Consider the following 16,565-nt stretch of genomic DNA (forward strand, 5'->3'; position numbering starts at 1 on the left):
TCAAAATTAACCAGACTCTGCTCCTCTCAATTTTTCATTTAAGTATAGTATTATGTTGAGGAATGTTCTCTGCATGCTATTTGCCTACAAATGAATTATTGCCTAGGATAAAATCACTATAGCAAAGTATTTAAAACCATGAGTTGTGTATATCAAGTAAAGTCAGAAATAACACAGGAATATCCACTGTCATCACTATTATTTAATATTGTCCTGGAAATCATAGGCAATACAAATTAACAAGATAGAGAAAAGAGTTTAAAAATTTGAAAGGAGGTGACAGTTGTCTTTATTTGCTTATTATGCAATTGTATGCCCAGAGAACTCAAGAGAATCAAATTGAAAAACCATTAGAAACAAAAAGAATTCAATAAAGTGTCTGTTACAACCTTAATATATTAAAAGAAGTAGCTTTCCTGTATACAAATTATGTTCGAAAATGTAATGTCATGCATGTGGGTAAATATAAAAAAGTATGATCACCAAAATATTAATAAAGATTAACATGTTGTGTTGAGATTTCAAGTGATTTTTTACTTTCTTGCTTTATGCCTTTATGGATTATTTTCAAAAAAATTTTTGCAATGGGCAAGAATTATTTATATAATTTTTTTAAAACTACTTTCATTGTGAGGAAAAGATAAAATATTATGGAAGATTCCATTTATAATTGCCATAGAAATATATAATAATTAGAAATATATCTAATAAGAAATATGGAGAAATCTTTAAAACTGATGGATATAAAAGAAAACATCTAATTATTATACAGACATTTCCTATTAATAGATAGGAAGTCTTACTATTATAAATATAGCAGTTCTCCCTTAAATTATTCTATACATGTAATGGTTATATTAGTCAAAACAGCTTAGGTTTGCTGCAGTTACAAATTAATCCCGAAATCCCCATGTCTTAGCACAACCAAATTTATTTCTGAATCCTGCTGTGTGACCATTGTGGGCTGGTGGGAGGCTCTGCCCTCAGAGTTCCTCAGGAACCTAAGCTCTCTGCAGCTCTGCCATCCTGTAGCTCCACCATCTGGCAAAAGCACTATCCTCCTAAACTGTGGCAGGAAAAGGGAGGGCAAGTCACATACCAAAAATTAAATGTTTTGGCCCGGAAATATGACATGACACTGGGCTATTGGCAAGACTAATCACATGACCCCACCTAACTGCAAGGAGACTAAGTATAGCCTTCCATATGTGCAGGACTCAGAAGAGAACCAGATATTGATGAACACAAATGGATTTCAATGAAAATACCACTGGATTTTTGGGAGGGAAATAGTCAAGCCACATAAAAGTTACACAGAAAGAATGCCCAGATATTAAAACGTTTTATCAAACCTTGGTGATTAAAACAGCTGGTTACTGACAGTAAATTTGACATATCAAGTGAACAGAATCCAGAAATAGACTCAAATATGAGAATTTAGTATATGTAAAATAGTATTTAAGATTAATTATGGCAAAGAAGAATTATTAATAAGTGGCATTAAAATAATTGATGGCCATCTAAAAGGGGGAAATAAAGGTAAGTCCCTAACTCACTCATTACTCAGAAATAAATTCCTGATGGAATAATATATATTGAGATCTTAAAAATAAGTAAGTGTTAATAATTGTGAAGTATCTGAGATTTCCCTCTACTTTTGAGTTAGTCTGCCATGATATCATGGATGCTGGAACTCTTGGATCAGAGAAAAAAACTCTTTCATCCATGGCATGGCAGCAGCATGAGCGTCTCATGTCCGTGTCGGTTCTCCCTTCTTCCCACATCCCGAGGGCAAGGCAGAGGGGCCCAGGTAGATGAAGAGAAATCTGCAAATGACTGATGAACATATGAAAAGCGTTTAACTTCATTCACATTTAAAGACATGCAAATTCAAACAAAAGAAAACAAAGAGAAAATTTTGTTCAGGTAGGGAGGAATTTACTTTCAAATTTAAAATTTTCACACTTTTGCAATGGAAAACCTAGTTTTTTTAAATTTGTGGGGGTTTTTTTGTTTTTGTTTTTAGGAGCATAGGTTTGAAGTGGTCATATGGGTGCAGGTTCAAATCCTGATTGTTCCACTTAGTGGACTGTGGGCAAGTTCCTTACCCCTGAGGGTTCCTTACCTAAGGCTTAGAGACCCTCAGAGGCGCCCAGCCAACTCCAAAACCCAGGGCTCTTCGTGCTCTGGCCACTCATAACACTAAGCAGAAGGCAAGGAGGGGGACCACTGACCGGGGCCACCCCAGTCACGCAGCCCTGCCCTGATTCCTCCTCACCGCTAAAATCTCTAAACCTATTATTATTCTGTGTCTCAAACTTTTTAATAGACTTGCTTAGAAAGCTCTAAGTTCATAAACTGTATGATAGGAAACAGGACTCGTACTTACATTCATAAGGTTATTTAATCTATATACAACATTGTAGTGAAAACTTGTTTTTGATATTTTTATTAGAGCATCTCTTTGGATGAGTTCAAGTCATTTTGTCATTTTACGACCCACTTGGAAGACTTTGCCATTGCCATGCAAATGTTTAGTTTAGCTCATCGCCCTGTCAGACTAGGTAAGTTATATGACTCATTTAAGTTTCATCTTCTATAAACAATTTCAGTCTAATCTTCAACCAGATGATACCAGAGAACTAGTTATCAGTAAAATAATTGATTGGCTTTTCATTCAGTGTAGTTACTATTCTGAACTTAGAACACCAACACTTCCATTTAACAGTTGCTTTCTTTGTTTTTACTTTCTCATTTTTCCCCTAAAAAGGAGGAGGACATATTTAAATATCTTCATTTAAAATACTGACTAAATTAAAGCAGATTGCTTATCTTAGAGATGCTCCCACAATACTTTTTAAACAGATTTATGATTTGGATGTGTTCTTGATGAGCATTTTTGTTTTCATTTTCATTTTTGTTTTACTTCCCAAATAATTAAAATGTAGACTAGTTTTTACTTCCCAAATAATGGAAATTTAGATTAATTCCATTTGGACTATCTCACATGGTTGATGAAACATATTTTATGTTTTCTTTTCCATATTTTATGTTTTCTTTTTCTTAGCGGAGTTTAGGAGAGCTGTGAAAGTAGCAACAGGACAGGAGCTCTCAAACAATATTTTGGACACTGTGTTCAAGATCTTTGATTTGGATGGTGATGAATGTCTTAGTCATGGAGAGTTCCTCGGCGTGTTAAAAAACAGGATGCATCGAGGCTTATGGGTAACAGATTTTGAGCTTTTAAATAACTACATATTTACATGTAATTAAATGAATAGTATTAAACCTAGCATTTTGGTAAATGTGTAGACTTATAAATTGAGTTTTCTTCATTTATGAAGAGATTATGAGCTTTAGTTGAATTGAAACTCTGAAGTATCTTGTTCATATGGGATTCAACATTTTTCTTTGCCTTTTTTTTTTAATAAATCTGAAACTAATCAGAAACCACCTATTCAGAACTCATGGCTTAGAATTTGACTTTATTTTCCAGAGTCAGACATACCTAAATTCAAATCCCTGCTCTACCACTTATTAACTGCTGAATTTGCAAAGCTACTTGATTTTCTGAGCCTTCAGATTCCTCATCTGTAAGTTGAGGAAATGAATAAAATCTACCAAAAAAGGATTGTTGTGAGAATTAAATGTAAAGTAGTTAATATAGTGGCTGAGACACATTAGGACTAAGTTAAACATTAGCTGTTATTATTCACTCAAATTCACATCTTGATCTGTAACTGTGGAAGTAATCAAACTGAGAATTGTGTTCAGATTAGAATCTGCTAGAAGCACTCTCATGAAAGCAGTCTGCAAGAAGAAAACTAGGTCCCAAGTGAATCTACACAGTAAGTAAATAGTTGGGCCATAGAGGAGGGAGTGAAAGGGGGAGAAAAAGGGAGAGAGAATTGTGGGTTCATAAAGACAAAGCGATTTACAGCTTACAAGAGTAAATTCAGTTTCTGCTACATACATCATTTATAGCAAAATGAATAAATATGATTTCCATTAGCAAACACGTTTTACAAGCTTGTAGTCATCCAGCACCTGATAGGTAATGATCATATTCCTAGAAATTAAGCCAAACTTGCAGTTAACAATTTTATATACCTGGGAGCCTCCTGCCCTTTCTCAATAAACGTTGAAAAGAAGAGCTGTAAGTCAATGACAGGAAAAAAGAGCATCTGTAAGCTAAAAGAGACCTGTGCTTTTTGCTGGCTGATTGTTGCCTCAATATCATGGTCACCGTGATCTCAGTGTTTTCTAACCTTTCCTTTTTCATTTTGTGAGAAGGGTAACAACCATATAGTCCTTTAAATCACAAAGCATTTATGTGAAGTAGATTATTTCTACTTAGTTTCTCATCAAATATTTTGTGACCTATAGTTTCTTTCTTTGTAATTTTAACCAAGGTTTCGTAAAAGTTTTAGGCCTATCATTTCTATTCCATATAGCTAAATAAAGTCACCAGAAAAGAGAAACATTTGAAAGTATTATAAAAGGAAAACATTACAAAATAATTAAAATTTAAAACCAAAATATGAACAAAGTTTGCCCAAAGTTTTCATTATCTTCTTAGGGAAGAATCTTTACTAATTTGTAGTCCACCTCAATTTCTTAGTTATCCTGAAGGCATCCTTATATACATTCACTTTATCTTTTATCCTTATTTTAACAGTTCTGTAGCAATCATCTTTTACCATAATCTACCTCAGCAAATACTTTTTGGAATAATGTAGGAAATAAACAATAACATAAAGTACACATTAAATGATGTTCACCCTAAAAGAGAACGACCCCTTAATTTTTGCTTTTGGCTAACAGGTACCACAACAACTAAGTGTACAAGAATACTGGAAATGCGTGAAAAAAGAGAGCATTAAAGGAGTAAAAGAAGTTTGGAAACAAGCTGGAAAGAGTCTTTTTTGAAACAGATAATATGGGAATTACATTGCTCCAATTCCCAGAATTTGGGATTTTTGTAAAGTACTAGACGTTCATCTTCTTAAGTCTTCATTGATTTCCTTTGAAATATATAGATGCCTTTTACTTGCTTTCTGGTTCAATAATTTCTTAATGGATTTCAATGAAGAAATCATTAGAAAGGAAAGAAAGTATTCTTTTTAAAAAACAGCTTTTAGTTTCTGTCAAAAGGCCTAGGATCGAAGTAATGTTTTGTACTTTGATAAGATGGAAAACCTAGTTATTCACCAATTTCTTAGTCACAATCACATGATATGCTCTCTGGACGGGTAAACAAGTACTTATGGGAAGAAAAGTACTTGATGCATAGGCCAGTATCAATTCCAGAAGTCCAGATGTTCCTAATATGGCAAATTAAGTTAAAAACTCATTTCAGGTTTTCTAATCTGTATGTTATATCTCCTATAAACTTCTTGTGTGTTCTATTTCTGTTAGCTTAGTTGTATGTTAGTTGCCTTAAAAATAGTATGTAAATTTCAGTATTCTAGTAAAAACAGAATAAAGTATTTATAAAGATTAAAAAATTAATAAGGTGATTTTTATTTTGTGTTTTTTTAAAACTACATTGTTGTTTTTTAATGTAAATACACTCATCTCTTGCCATGCTCATTACTTGGTGTTCTTAAAAACTAGTGGAGTTGGCAAAGTTTTGCTCACAAGGTCAGGGTATGATGGGATATACAGGGTTGTAGAAAAATGTTTAAAATGGCAATAGAAACTGTGTGTGGGGTGGGGTATATGGGACCTCTACTTTTTGCATGATTTTCTGTAAACCTACAACTGCTCTAATAAAAGGTGCTTTAAATGGCACCAGAAATTAAGGTAAATATAAAGTGGCATTTTTTAAAAACATAAGGAACAAAAATTATGTTTTTAAAAAATGTTTCTCCAAAAATAAAATTGCAAAGCAAATAATGTAAAACATGTTCCACTCCCTGGATAAAGGGCTGATTCTAGGGCTGGGGCAGGGAAAATGCAAGGTGAGCCTGGAACATCTTGTGCCTGAAAGTAAAAATTTCCTCAAAAGTTAATGGAGACAGAAAGATACAAGTGCTGAAGAAAATGTGGAGAAAGAGATGTACCTGTTCACTGTTGGTAGGGAAGTAGAATGGTGCAGTCCATCTGGAGGGCAGTGTGGTGGTTCCACAGAAGGCTAATTATAGGACTGCCATATGATCCTGCAACCCTGTTATTAGGTATATACTTGGAAGAACTGAAAGCAGGGACATGAATGGACATTTGCACACTGGTGTTTATGGCAGCATTATTCACAATTTGCAATGGATGGAGGTGGCCTAAAGTTACATCGACTGATGAACAGAAGAGCGAACTGTGGTATATATATACGATGAAATATTGAGCAGCTGCAACTGGGTGACTGAAACTTGAGGACAGTATGTTGAGTGAAATAAGCCAGAAATGAAAAAATATGGACTAAATATAATGTGGAATCTCTGAGAATTGAACTCCAAAGCATAATTTATCAGAGGATGACTTATTGTAAGGGTTCCTAGATTGTAAGCTCTCAAAGCAGTCACATCTATTCTTGAGTTGTTACAGTTATTTCTAAATTCTGAGATACTGAGCTCTTTGTGTATAACCTGGTCGTTCCCTGGGACTTTGGGTTTCTGTGTGACATCTGAGACTCAGAGGTAGAGTTCTGCAGCTATGAAAGTCAGCATTACCCCATACAGCAACTGATAAAAAAGATGAAAAAGAGAAACAGACTTCAATTAGAGTTATGAATGAAGCTTATTTGGTTAGAACTAAGGCAAAGCAGACTAAAGGGTAAAGGACAATACTGACTGTGTTTTAAAACTTCAACTTCTGTGTGAAACCAAAGGAAGAGATATTTGTTTGGTGAAAAATTTCTATTCTCTGTAGCACACTATCTAATTTAACTTGTATGGTCAGTTTATTTGAATACCATAATTACATGGAAACTTGAATAGGGAGTAACATCTTGTTGGTTTGTACAAGTTATTGTGTTGCCCCGATACATCCCAGAGTAATTTGGGCAGAGAATAAAAAAGTATTTGCAAATCCCCCTTGAGGGTCTGGGGAAAAATGTGGAAATATTAAACTTCCCCACCTGAAGAATTCCTGATACTCTCTCAAGCATTGGGGGCTACCAATTTAACAGGCCAAGCCCTCAATCTTGGGGCTTGCCCTTATGAAACCTATTTCTGCAAAGGAGAAGCTAAACCTACTTAAAATTGTGCCTAAGAGTAACCCCCAGAGAACCTCTTTTGTTGCTCAGATGTGGCCTCTCTCTCTAAGCCAACTCTGCAGATAAACTCACTGCCCTCCCCCCTATGTAGGACATGATTCCCAGGGGTGTGAGTCTCCCTGGCAATGTGGGACATAACTCCTAGGGAAGCCTGGCCCTGGCATCATGGGATTGAGAAAGCCTTCTTGGACCAAAAGGGGAACAAGAAATGAAACAAAATAAAGTTTCAGTACCAAAAAGGAATATTTAATGATCTCACCAATATGAAATACTTAGAATAAGCCAACTCACAGAGTCAGAAACTACAGTACAGGTTACCAGAGTTTGGAGTGGGGGTAGAAAATGGGGAGTTAATTCTTAATTGAGTTTCTATTTGGGAGGAATACAAATTAAAACTGCAGTGAGGTACCACTACCTGATTAGCATAATTTTTTGTCTTACAGTACCAAGTGTTAGCAAGTATGCAGGGGTTAACAGGAATCCCAGCTAAGAGATTTCAAATGGAGTCAAGAGGTCATTCTGGAGGTTATTCTTATGCATTAAACAGATACCCCTTTGTAGTTTTGGGTGTATTGGAATAGTAGAAGGAAATACCTGAAACTGTTGAACTGTAATCCAGTAACCTTGATTCTTGAAGATGATTATATAACTAATAGCTTTTACACTGTGACTGTGTAATTGTGAAAACCTTGCAACTGACATTCCCTTCATCTGATCTATGAACAGATAAGTAAGAAAACAAAGACAGGAAATGAAAAAACAATAGAGGGTATAAGGGGTATGAGATTTTTTGGGTGTTTTTGTTTTTTGGAGTAATGAAAATGTTAAAAAATTGATTGTGGTGATGAATGCACAAGTATATGATGATACCATGAACTGCTGATTGTATATTTTGGATGATTATCTGGTATGTGAATATATCTCAATAAAATTACATTAAAAAAAAAGTTAATGGGGACATGTCAAAAGCACAGGAGGCAACTTGAAAAGGCTCCCCCTGGCCAAATCTGGGACTATTTAAGCATCAAAATAATATCAGTAGTGGGTTATAGCCCTTTGAATGAAATAAGAATCTATGAGCTTACACTGAAAATTGCTTGATTATCAGGGACAAGGGAAAAGCACTTCCTTACAATTGTTAAAGGATAAAGCCTGGAAGTTTGTTTATCTGCTAAATTGGAAGACTCTTCCTTACAGAATAATGTTGAGATTGACAACTGGTAAAAGCTTTTGTCCATCCAGAGTGTGAATTATTTAAAGATTAAGAGATTCAACTTGTATGTGAAAAAGATTCCTTTTAACTTGCTTTTGGTAACATTAATAAAAACCATCTTGGAATCATGTTCTTTTGTCTTTCTAATTCCCTGGCATAGATATATTCAGATTTTTTAAAAGTCCACAATGTTTGTATTGCTAGTTACTCTTAATAGTATCACTTCAGAATTATCTCATAAATGGCAAAGTTGCATCCTAATCCAGTTACAATACCAGCCTGTCTTGAAAATAAAACCTTGTATTTGAATATTTTTAAAAAAAGCTTTTGTCCAAAAATATTTATTTTGCAAATGATTAAAAATTGTGTGTTCCAACTCATTGTTTTAGAAATAATTATTGAGATAACTAATTTTTAAAAATTTCTCCCTTTAAAATCAGAACAAGAGAAAAGGGTAGACAAGAGAGAAGGGTGGGAAAATATGGGTGTGTGTCATCCACCATTTCCCATCCCACTCTCCTCACCTGTCTGCCCGGATGCCCTTATGGGTAAAGATCAGGGGTATAAAAATCCAAAGGTTGGATAGAGCTGCTGGTGTCTTCCCAGTCCCACCATACATTTGCCCCTTCTCTGCCTCCCCTTTCCATAGCACCCCATGAGCACTATACTCGGGCAACTTAAAACTCCTGGCCCTTCCCCACATACCTATGTGTTTTGCATATTTCCCTCCCTGCAAGCCTTTACGTATGTGCTTTCCTTCTGACAGGGATGCTTTTCCCTCTCTCCTCCTGGTGAGATTGTCAACATCTGTAAATTCTAGACACCAAGATGCTGCTCACGTGGCAGGTTGGTCTCTAGTAACCGTTAGCAAATCAAGCGCAGGAGCAGCACCGTATTCACCTGTATAAATGCCAGCCCAGCTGGCACCTGCCTTAAAGAAGGCTGCCCACGGATATTTGTTGAATAGAAGTAAGGAAGAGAAGAGCACAAAGGGACACAGAAGGAGAAAGGCTGAGGGAGGAAAAAAGAAAGAGAATGAGGGAGGTAAGGCTTTTGAACCCCACAAGCCGGTCATTCCATCAGAAGTAGCATCCAATCGCGAATTAAAAGGTCCCTGTGTTGAGGGAATTGATGGTCTACAGCCAAAGGTAGAGAGCTCGCCAGAACCATTTTAAATATATCTATATAACTACAAATGAAGTCAAAGAAGAAAAGGAGACCTTAAAACATTATTTAGGGTATTGAGGAAACAATTTTCAATTTTTCAAAACCAAAGGGATAGCATTCTAATACCAAAAAAAAAAAAAAAAAGAAAAAATCTTGACAATGAATGACTCACTTTTGTCATTACCTGATGATTGCTGCAAAATGACTTGGTCCCATTTGAAAAGAATATGGATATTTGTATCAAATAAGCAAATTAACTTTGCCAGTGAATCTTTAGGAGCGTGGAAGCATTTGCCTTGAAAGTAGCTGGGCTCCCTAATGATCCCAACTGAACCTCCAGTCCTCTATTTCTGTACTATCCTTTTGTTGAATAAATGATCATTCTAATTCTCCTGTTATATTGGTGCTTAACTTGACTTTCTCTGCTGGTGCCTTGGGGGCTGTGGGGGCGGATTCGTGAGCCCCACGTTCACTCCTCCTCTCCTCCCGGCCCCCACGCTCAGGGATCTCATTCACACCCATCATGACCCAAACTGACCTGGTCCTCTCCACCCCAGACCCCCTTTCCCAAATCTCTTTTCTTCGCGTGTCTCTCCACACAGACCAAGGCCCCAGGCCATAGTCCTGTGCCCTTCACTCCCTTAACCCCTCTATAGTGAATCAAACCCTGTCAATTCTGCTTCCTCAAAATCTCTCAAACAAGCCCTTCCCCTTGCAACCTCATTGCCACTTAGTTCAGTCCATGATCACTTATACTTAGTGTGATCACTAAGTATATGTTGTATTCTGTGATACAACAGAATCGAAATTGTATTCTGTGATACAACAGAATAAGTTGTATTCTGTGATACAACAGAATCGAAATTGTTAGACTCGATTCAAATCTCAGCTCCCCCCACTCATGAACTATATAACTACATAACCTCTGACTTCTCCATGCCGGGTTTTCTCATTTAAAAAGTGGGAATGATTACAGTTCCTATGTCATAGAGTTTGTGTAAGCATTAAATGAGACGATATATAAAATATATCTAAAGCAGTGCCTGGCAGGGAGTAAACCCTCAGTAATTGTTATATATTAATTATTACTGTAATTATTTCAAATCCTTCTTCACACCAGATTGATCTTTCTAAAACAGAAATATGATCACTTCACTGCTGACAATCCTGCAACCCTGCAAATAAATTTCAATTCCTCTATGCTCTTGCCCACACAGCCGTTACACGACGGCAAGGCTGAATTACGGGCCATTACTCCAGTTGGCCATGTTCTCACTCTCCAGATATTTTCACTTGCTAGTGCTCTTGAAGATGCTCTCACCTGGCTAACTTCTTAAAGTGTTACTTCATCTACGAAGTTTTCCATTTTTCACCCTATCTTTCCCTCAAACTAATTTCAGGATTCCCTCTCTTAGCTCCCTCAGCATCTTCCTGTCCACCCCTCTTTCTCAGACCTTACCAAAGTGTAATGGATTTTTTTTTATTTGCCACTCCCACTCAACTGTGACCTCGTTAAGAACGAGAACTCTTAACAGTTTTAACATAGTCTTCTCAATACCTGGCACATAGTGATTATGCAAAAAACATTTGACATATAAATGAATGAATGAAAGGAAAATGGAAGCGAGTAATATCCCCATAGGAAGATCACCTCTCCCGATAGCTGTTCTGTCACAAGACTGGGCAGGGAGGAGAGGGTAGCAGTGTTAGGAGAGCTACAAGACAGCTCTGGTTTGAGCTTTGGCCTTGGACTTGGAAGTTGAGAGGAACTGGCTGGATATGGTTGGAAAACAACAGGTGCTGGGGAGTAAGACTAAATTGAGATGCCCTGAAAAACCTTGGAAATAAGCATAATCTCAGGGAGTTAAATAGTAAAAGCAAAACATAATGTATAATATAAACAATGTTAATCACAGATTGAGAAAAACTATTTGGAAATGTCAAAAGCCAACTACATGTAGACTGATATCCAGATCAGTGGTTCTCAACCTAGTCAGCCCCAATATCCCCACCACTACCATCATCATTTTTTTAACTTTATCAAAAAGTAAAAAACAATAATTTTAAAAAAACTACATTTCAAACAAAACCAAAACAGAGGAATAAGAAAACCAAATAACCTAAAACAACTACGTTGCTTCCAACATGTTCCTACCCTACCCCAAGAAAATAAACAAACTGTAACCAAACAAAGGAATAAGAAAAACAAATAACCTACAATAACTATATTGCTTCCAACATACCATCACCATTTTTAACAAATATTTTGTAATTTCCTCTTCATTATCTTAGATGAAATTCATAGGTAGCATAACCTTCATATACACATATTTTTAAAAATAAAGCATGAAATGAAATATAAATAAAAATTAAAAGAATAATTTATAGTAAAATAACATGTTCTATATGTATATGCTCAGAGACTACTACACTAGAACACAAACAAAAAATTCTCTGTATATGTCTAAAACCTCCCTAGGGTCAGTGCCACCTAGAATAGATCTCTAACCAATCAACAGCAACAACAAAATAAATGAGGAACTCAATAGAAAAATAAGCATTTAATCTGAATTTTGGTAATTCACCATCGAGAGGTGAAGTGACAGGCAGGAGATGGATCTGAATGACTAAGAAAGAAATGGTTGAGCTTACTGTAATCAGAGAAATGCAAACTAAAACAAGATACCAGTTTACACTTAGATTGGCAAAACATAGAAATCTGATAATATCAAGTGGCGTGGACATGGGGAAAAGGATTCCTCAGGTACTGCTGGTTAGAAAACAATCTGGCAGGGGTTAGTGAAATTACATATGTGTTTAGCTTGGAGCTCACTCTTGGATATGTAGCTCCAGAGAAACAAGCACAGATTACCTGAGGGCACATACAAAGATGTTCCTGCCAGCATTGATGGTAGAAATGGGAAGTTAGAGGCAACCCAAGTCTCCATCACTAAGGAAATGCTTAAGCAAAACGGAGTGAGTCCATTCTGTGCAATTCTGTAGAGGAACTAGAGCTATGAACGGGAACTACTTACAGCAACATGGACAAATCTTCAAAATATAATATGTTTGAAATGTAAGAAACAAAATCTATAGCAAAGACTATTTATATAAGTTAAAAATACATATCTGTTAAAAAACACTATATGGAAGGGGGAAAGGAGAGGAGAGAATGGCAATGGGAAATAGGAATGAAAGGAAAAGCAAATCATAATAAAATAAAATAAATAGTCATTGCTTACATCAATGATGATAGAGTGCCTCCAACTAAGGAATATGATTAAACCAACTTTATGTACCTGAGGTCCAATATAAACCAAAGCAAACAGAATAACAACGTAAAGGATCTGAACTGAAGAATGGCTTTAGATGAGAATTTAATAGAATATACTAACATAATTAAAGAAAGTTTGTCTTGGGATCTTAAGTAGTTCAATCAACAATCTATTTAGGTTACTTCCAGAGGCTTCCTGTAACACTAGAGAAAAGATAAACCCTTCCCAAGGCCCCTCATGACCTTACCCCGGGTCCTCTCCAGCCTCACCTCCTGTCCCTCTCCTTCTCACTGAGCCCCAACCCTCTCCCCTGCCATCTTGATTTTCCTGGAACCCGGCAAGCTCACTGCTGTCTCAAGGTCTCTATCCTTGCTATTCACTTGGCCTCTAATGGTCTATTTCTGGATCTTCCATGCTTTCACATCATTCAGGTCTCTGCTCAAAAGTCTCATCAAAGAAACCATCCCATACCAGTCTCCATCACTCTCCATCCTCTCACCCTATTTTTCTTCATAGAATATTATCAGCTTAAAGTGCATTCTTTCTGTATTTTTTTATTTGGTTATTTTCTGTCTAGATTATTAGAATTTAAATTCCCAGAGAGGAGGGAGCATTTCTTATTTACCACTGTGTTTTCAATACTTGAAAGAACATCAAGCTCACAGTAGATGCACAATTCAGATTTTTGAATGGTTAAATAAATCAATGAGAAAGAGCTATGAGTCATCCGCGAAAGCACAGGAAAAGATACCAGCAGAAACAAGCAATGCAACACTCACCCAAAAGCTTTCCAGAGAGAGGGAGGCTTATCAGTGGAGTACTCTCCTTTCATGACATACCTGTGCCTGCCAGAAGATAAGCACATTAGGTTAACAGAGCTTGTTGCTATTAAACACTTTAATGACATAGTCAATGTCCCTTGTTCTGATTTTATGCCCAACAAGCAACCATCTGATAATCTGGATCCATATGGTCTGCTTACAGGGAAGGGATACTCTAGCCAGACCAACCTCTCCAGGCCATGCCGTGACCTTGATGAGGGCCTTTCCACATGTATGCACTAGGACTCTTGGACACTCTGACAGCCACCTTGAAATCGGTTTGACAAAAGAAGAGTTTCTCAGAAGGATATAGAGGTGTGTCATCTAGTCAAATCCTGGGAAGGTCAGGGGAGGGGCTGGGACTCGGAATCACTTGAAAACCACCAGAGCTATTGCCATTCTTTTCCCTGCTGCTTTCTGCGGATGAGTTTCATTCTCTTTCACTGCACAAGCACTGGAGAAGGACTAACTCTGCTCTCTCTGGCCATAAACTCAAAAATCTCTAGGAAAGGTTTTGATTGGTTGACCCATCTGGCTTAGGATCCATCCTAGACCAATCAACTGTGGCCAGGAGGGTAGGATCTACAGGAGTGTGGCAGCTCCATGACCCCACACAGCTGGAGGACAGCAGGGGAGGGGTATTGTCTAAAGGAAGAGGGTTACTACTCCCAAAGAAAGATGGGAGCTGGACAGACACACAGTAAATTCTTTGAAATTCCACACACTAAGATTAGTTTAGGCGTCTGCAGGGCAATGCAGACTAAGCATAGCAGATGGCTGTAGGGTTTTTCAGCTTAATCTGGGCAGGGCAAGCTAAACTCAACACCAGAGGATCAGTGTTTCACCAAAGTGAAAAACAAGTGTCAGGAACTTTCAAGAAGTTGGCTGCCTGGACAAAAAGATACCATTGAGCAAGTTGTTCCAAGAATTTTATATACTTAATCCTTTTTCAACAATACATTAACAGCTATGTAAAAGATTTTAATTTGATGTGCGTATTTTATATTCGTCTCCTCTTACTAGAGTATGTTTTAGACTTATTGGGGGCCAGGAGTTGAGATAGCAAGATTTGGATAAGTGGAGAGGAGACAGTAAGGCCCTCAGCAGCCAGCCCTTCAAGTCCTGGGTTTCCTTTTCTAAGCTCACAAGTACCCCATATTCCCTGCCACCCCTCATCTTGTCCATGTGATTTATAAGCAGGGAGGAAGAAGAAAGGAGAAAAAGCGCGCCTACTCTTAAGTGCTAGGCCCTCGAACCCTTTTCTTAATATGTGGCACATTTCTCTGTATTGTAACCTCTCTGTTAGTATTGTGGCACTTGACGAGAAGTACAACCAGTGTCAACAAATGCACATGTTAAACAACTGAGCTGTCACTCAAGTTCATTAGGGAGAGGAGGTTTACACGCTCAAAAAGAGGCCTCCTGACCTTCGAAGGGTTGGCATAGGCTGTGATTTGTTTAGCCCCACATTCTCCGAGCTTTGCCTCTTAAGTAGCAGATATTTTCCTCTAAATTGCAACACTTAAGTGTATTTTTAAAGAAATTTCTCTGATATTCCTTGGGGAAGCACAAGGCAAACTGCAAAATCAGAGGTTGATGCAAATAAGCAAACAGATACATAGACAAAGGCAGCAGAAGATGGAGTTAGGAATGAAATTTTTTTTAACAGAAACTGCATGTCCTCAAAAGCTGGGGTGCAAATAGACACCAATCCCTCCAATTCCATGGAATAAACAAGACAAAAAGGATAAAATGCAGGAAGAAAAATCGTGTTGAGAAAAATTAAACGAATCCCACTTATCACTCATTTGTAGTAGCATCACGGTTCATTTAAAGAAAAAAGAATTAAATATAAATGTTCCACAAGATGGCACCCTTGCTTTTCCAAAACTTTTTGTCTTCCGTTAGCCTCAAGCATGATCTTTAGCAAAAAACAAGCATATGCTAAAGAAAATATACAGAAAATGATATATGTTAGAATTACATATTTCAAAGATGACTTACTTACTGAACGAGAGCCCCGTGGGGCCTTTGGCCTGACGCGCTGTAGGTAAGTATTTACCGGCTCCCAGAGAAATGAACACCGCGTTTTACTGCAGTTACCTTTAACATGTGATGTTTGGGTTTCGCTACCTCGGTGAGGGAGGAAATTAGTCTTAGGAATCTCTATGCAACACCATAGCGTTTGGATATTTTATTTCTTCAGCATCATCAGCATCAAATCGTAATTGAAACCTGGTCTGTGCAATCCACAGGAGCTCGACTTCCTTCTGTGAGACCCCTCTTTTCAAGAGGATGGAATGGGAGAAAATATTTTGCTTGTAACCCCTGGATTCACAAATAAAATATTTAGACACTCAGTATCGGAAGAAAAATATATAACAACTCTTTACGGTTTGCAGAATGTCGTACGAGCTGTCCCCAACTAGAAAATTTTACGATTCAAAGAGAACTACAGGAATTTTCACTGCAGCATCATTTCAAATAAGCAATAATAATAATAAAAATCTGGAAACATCTGGAATGTTCAGAACCATGGCAATGGATAAATGAAGTGTACACTGGAATTCTGGGCAACTGTCAAAGTGAAGGAATCAAATTGTCTCTCAGTTCCCACGCGACCCTCCTTTGCAGACGCTGCTTTAGGAGGCAGGGACGGGTCTCTGGAAACCACCTTTCTTTCCCCTTTGCCTGAGGTCGCGTGTGAGGCTCTGCAGGGAGGGGGCGCTAGGGGGACCCGCAAGGTGGAGGAGGCGGGCGGCTCCCTCCTGTTTGTTTGCAGTCCTGCCAGGGTCACACGGGGACAGCCCTTCTCCCTGGCGGCAGCAGTCGGTGCCGGGCTCCGGCTTTTTGTTTTTTTGTTTTTTGGGGTTTTT

The 16,565-nt window shown here is 37.5% G+C and overlaps 1 protein-coding gene and 1 long non-coding RNA gene across 3 annotated transcripts in view; one reads left to right on the top strand and one right to left on the bottom strand.

Moving 5' to 3' along the window:
• The window catches only part of MICU2 (mitochondrial calcium uptake 2), a 171,647-nt gene extending 166,136 nt beyond the window's left edge, over positions 1 to 5,511 (top strand). For both annotated transcript variants that reach the window (XM_037799783.1, XM_037799784.1), the window contains 3 exons: positions 2,456 to 2,564; positions 3,068 to 3,225; positions 4,825 to 5,511. In XM_037799783.1, the coding sequence (XP_037655711.1) occupies positions 2,456 to 2,564; positions 3,068 to 3,225; positions 4,825 to 4,929 (372 nt within the window). In that variant the 3' untranslated portion in view covers positions 4,930 to 5,511. The remainder of the gene's footprint in view (positions 1 to 2,455; positions 2,565 to 3,067; positions 3,226 to 4,824) is intronic.
• LOC119506714 lies at positions 281 to 16,285 on the bottom strand. The gene is made up of 3 exons (XR_005211055.1): positions 15,694 to 16,285; positions 13,648 to 13,713; positions 281 to 1,836 (listed from the first exon to the last, which is right to left on the bottom strand). It is a non-coding gene; the product is annotated as an uncharacterized LOC119506714 (long non-coding RNA).
• Between the last annotated feature and the right edge of the window lie 280 nt (positions 16,286 to 16,565).

This window comes from Choloepus didactylus, chromosome 12 (assembly GCF_015220235.1).
Source record: "Choloepus didactylus isolate mChoDid1 chromosome 12, mChoDid1.pri, whole genome shotgun sequence".
Lineage (NCBI taxonomy): Eukaryota > Metazoa > Chordata > Mammalia > Pilosa > Megalonychidae > Choloepus > Choloepus didactylus.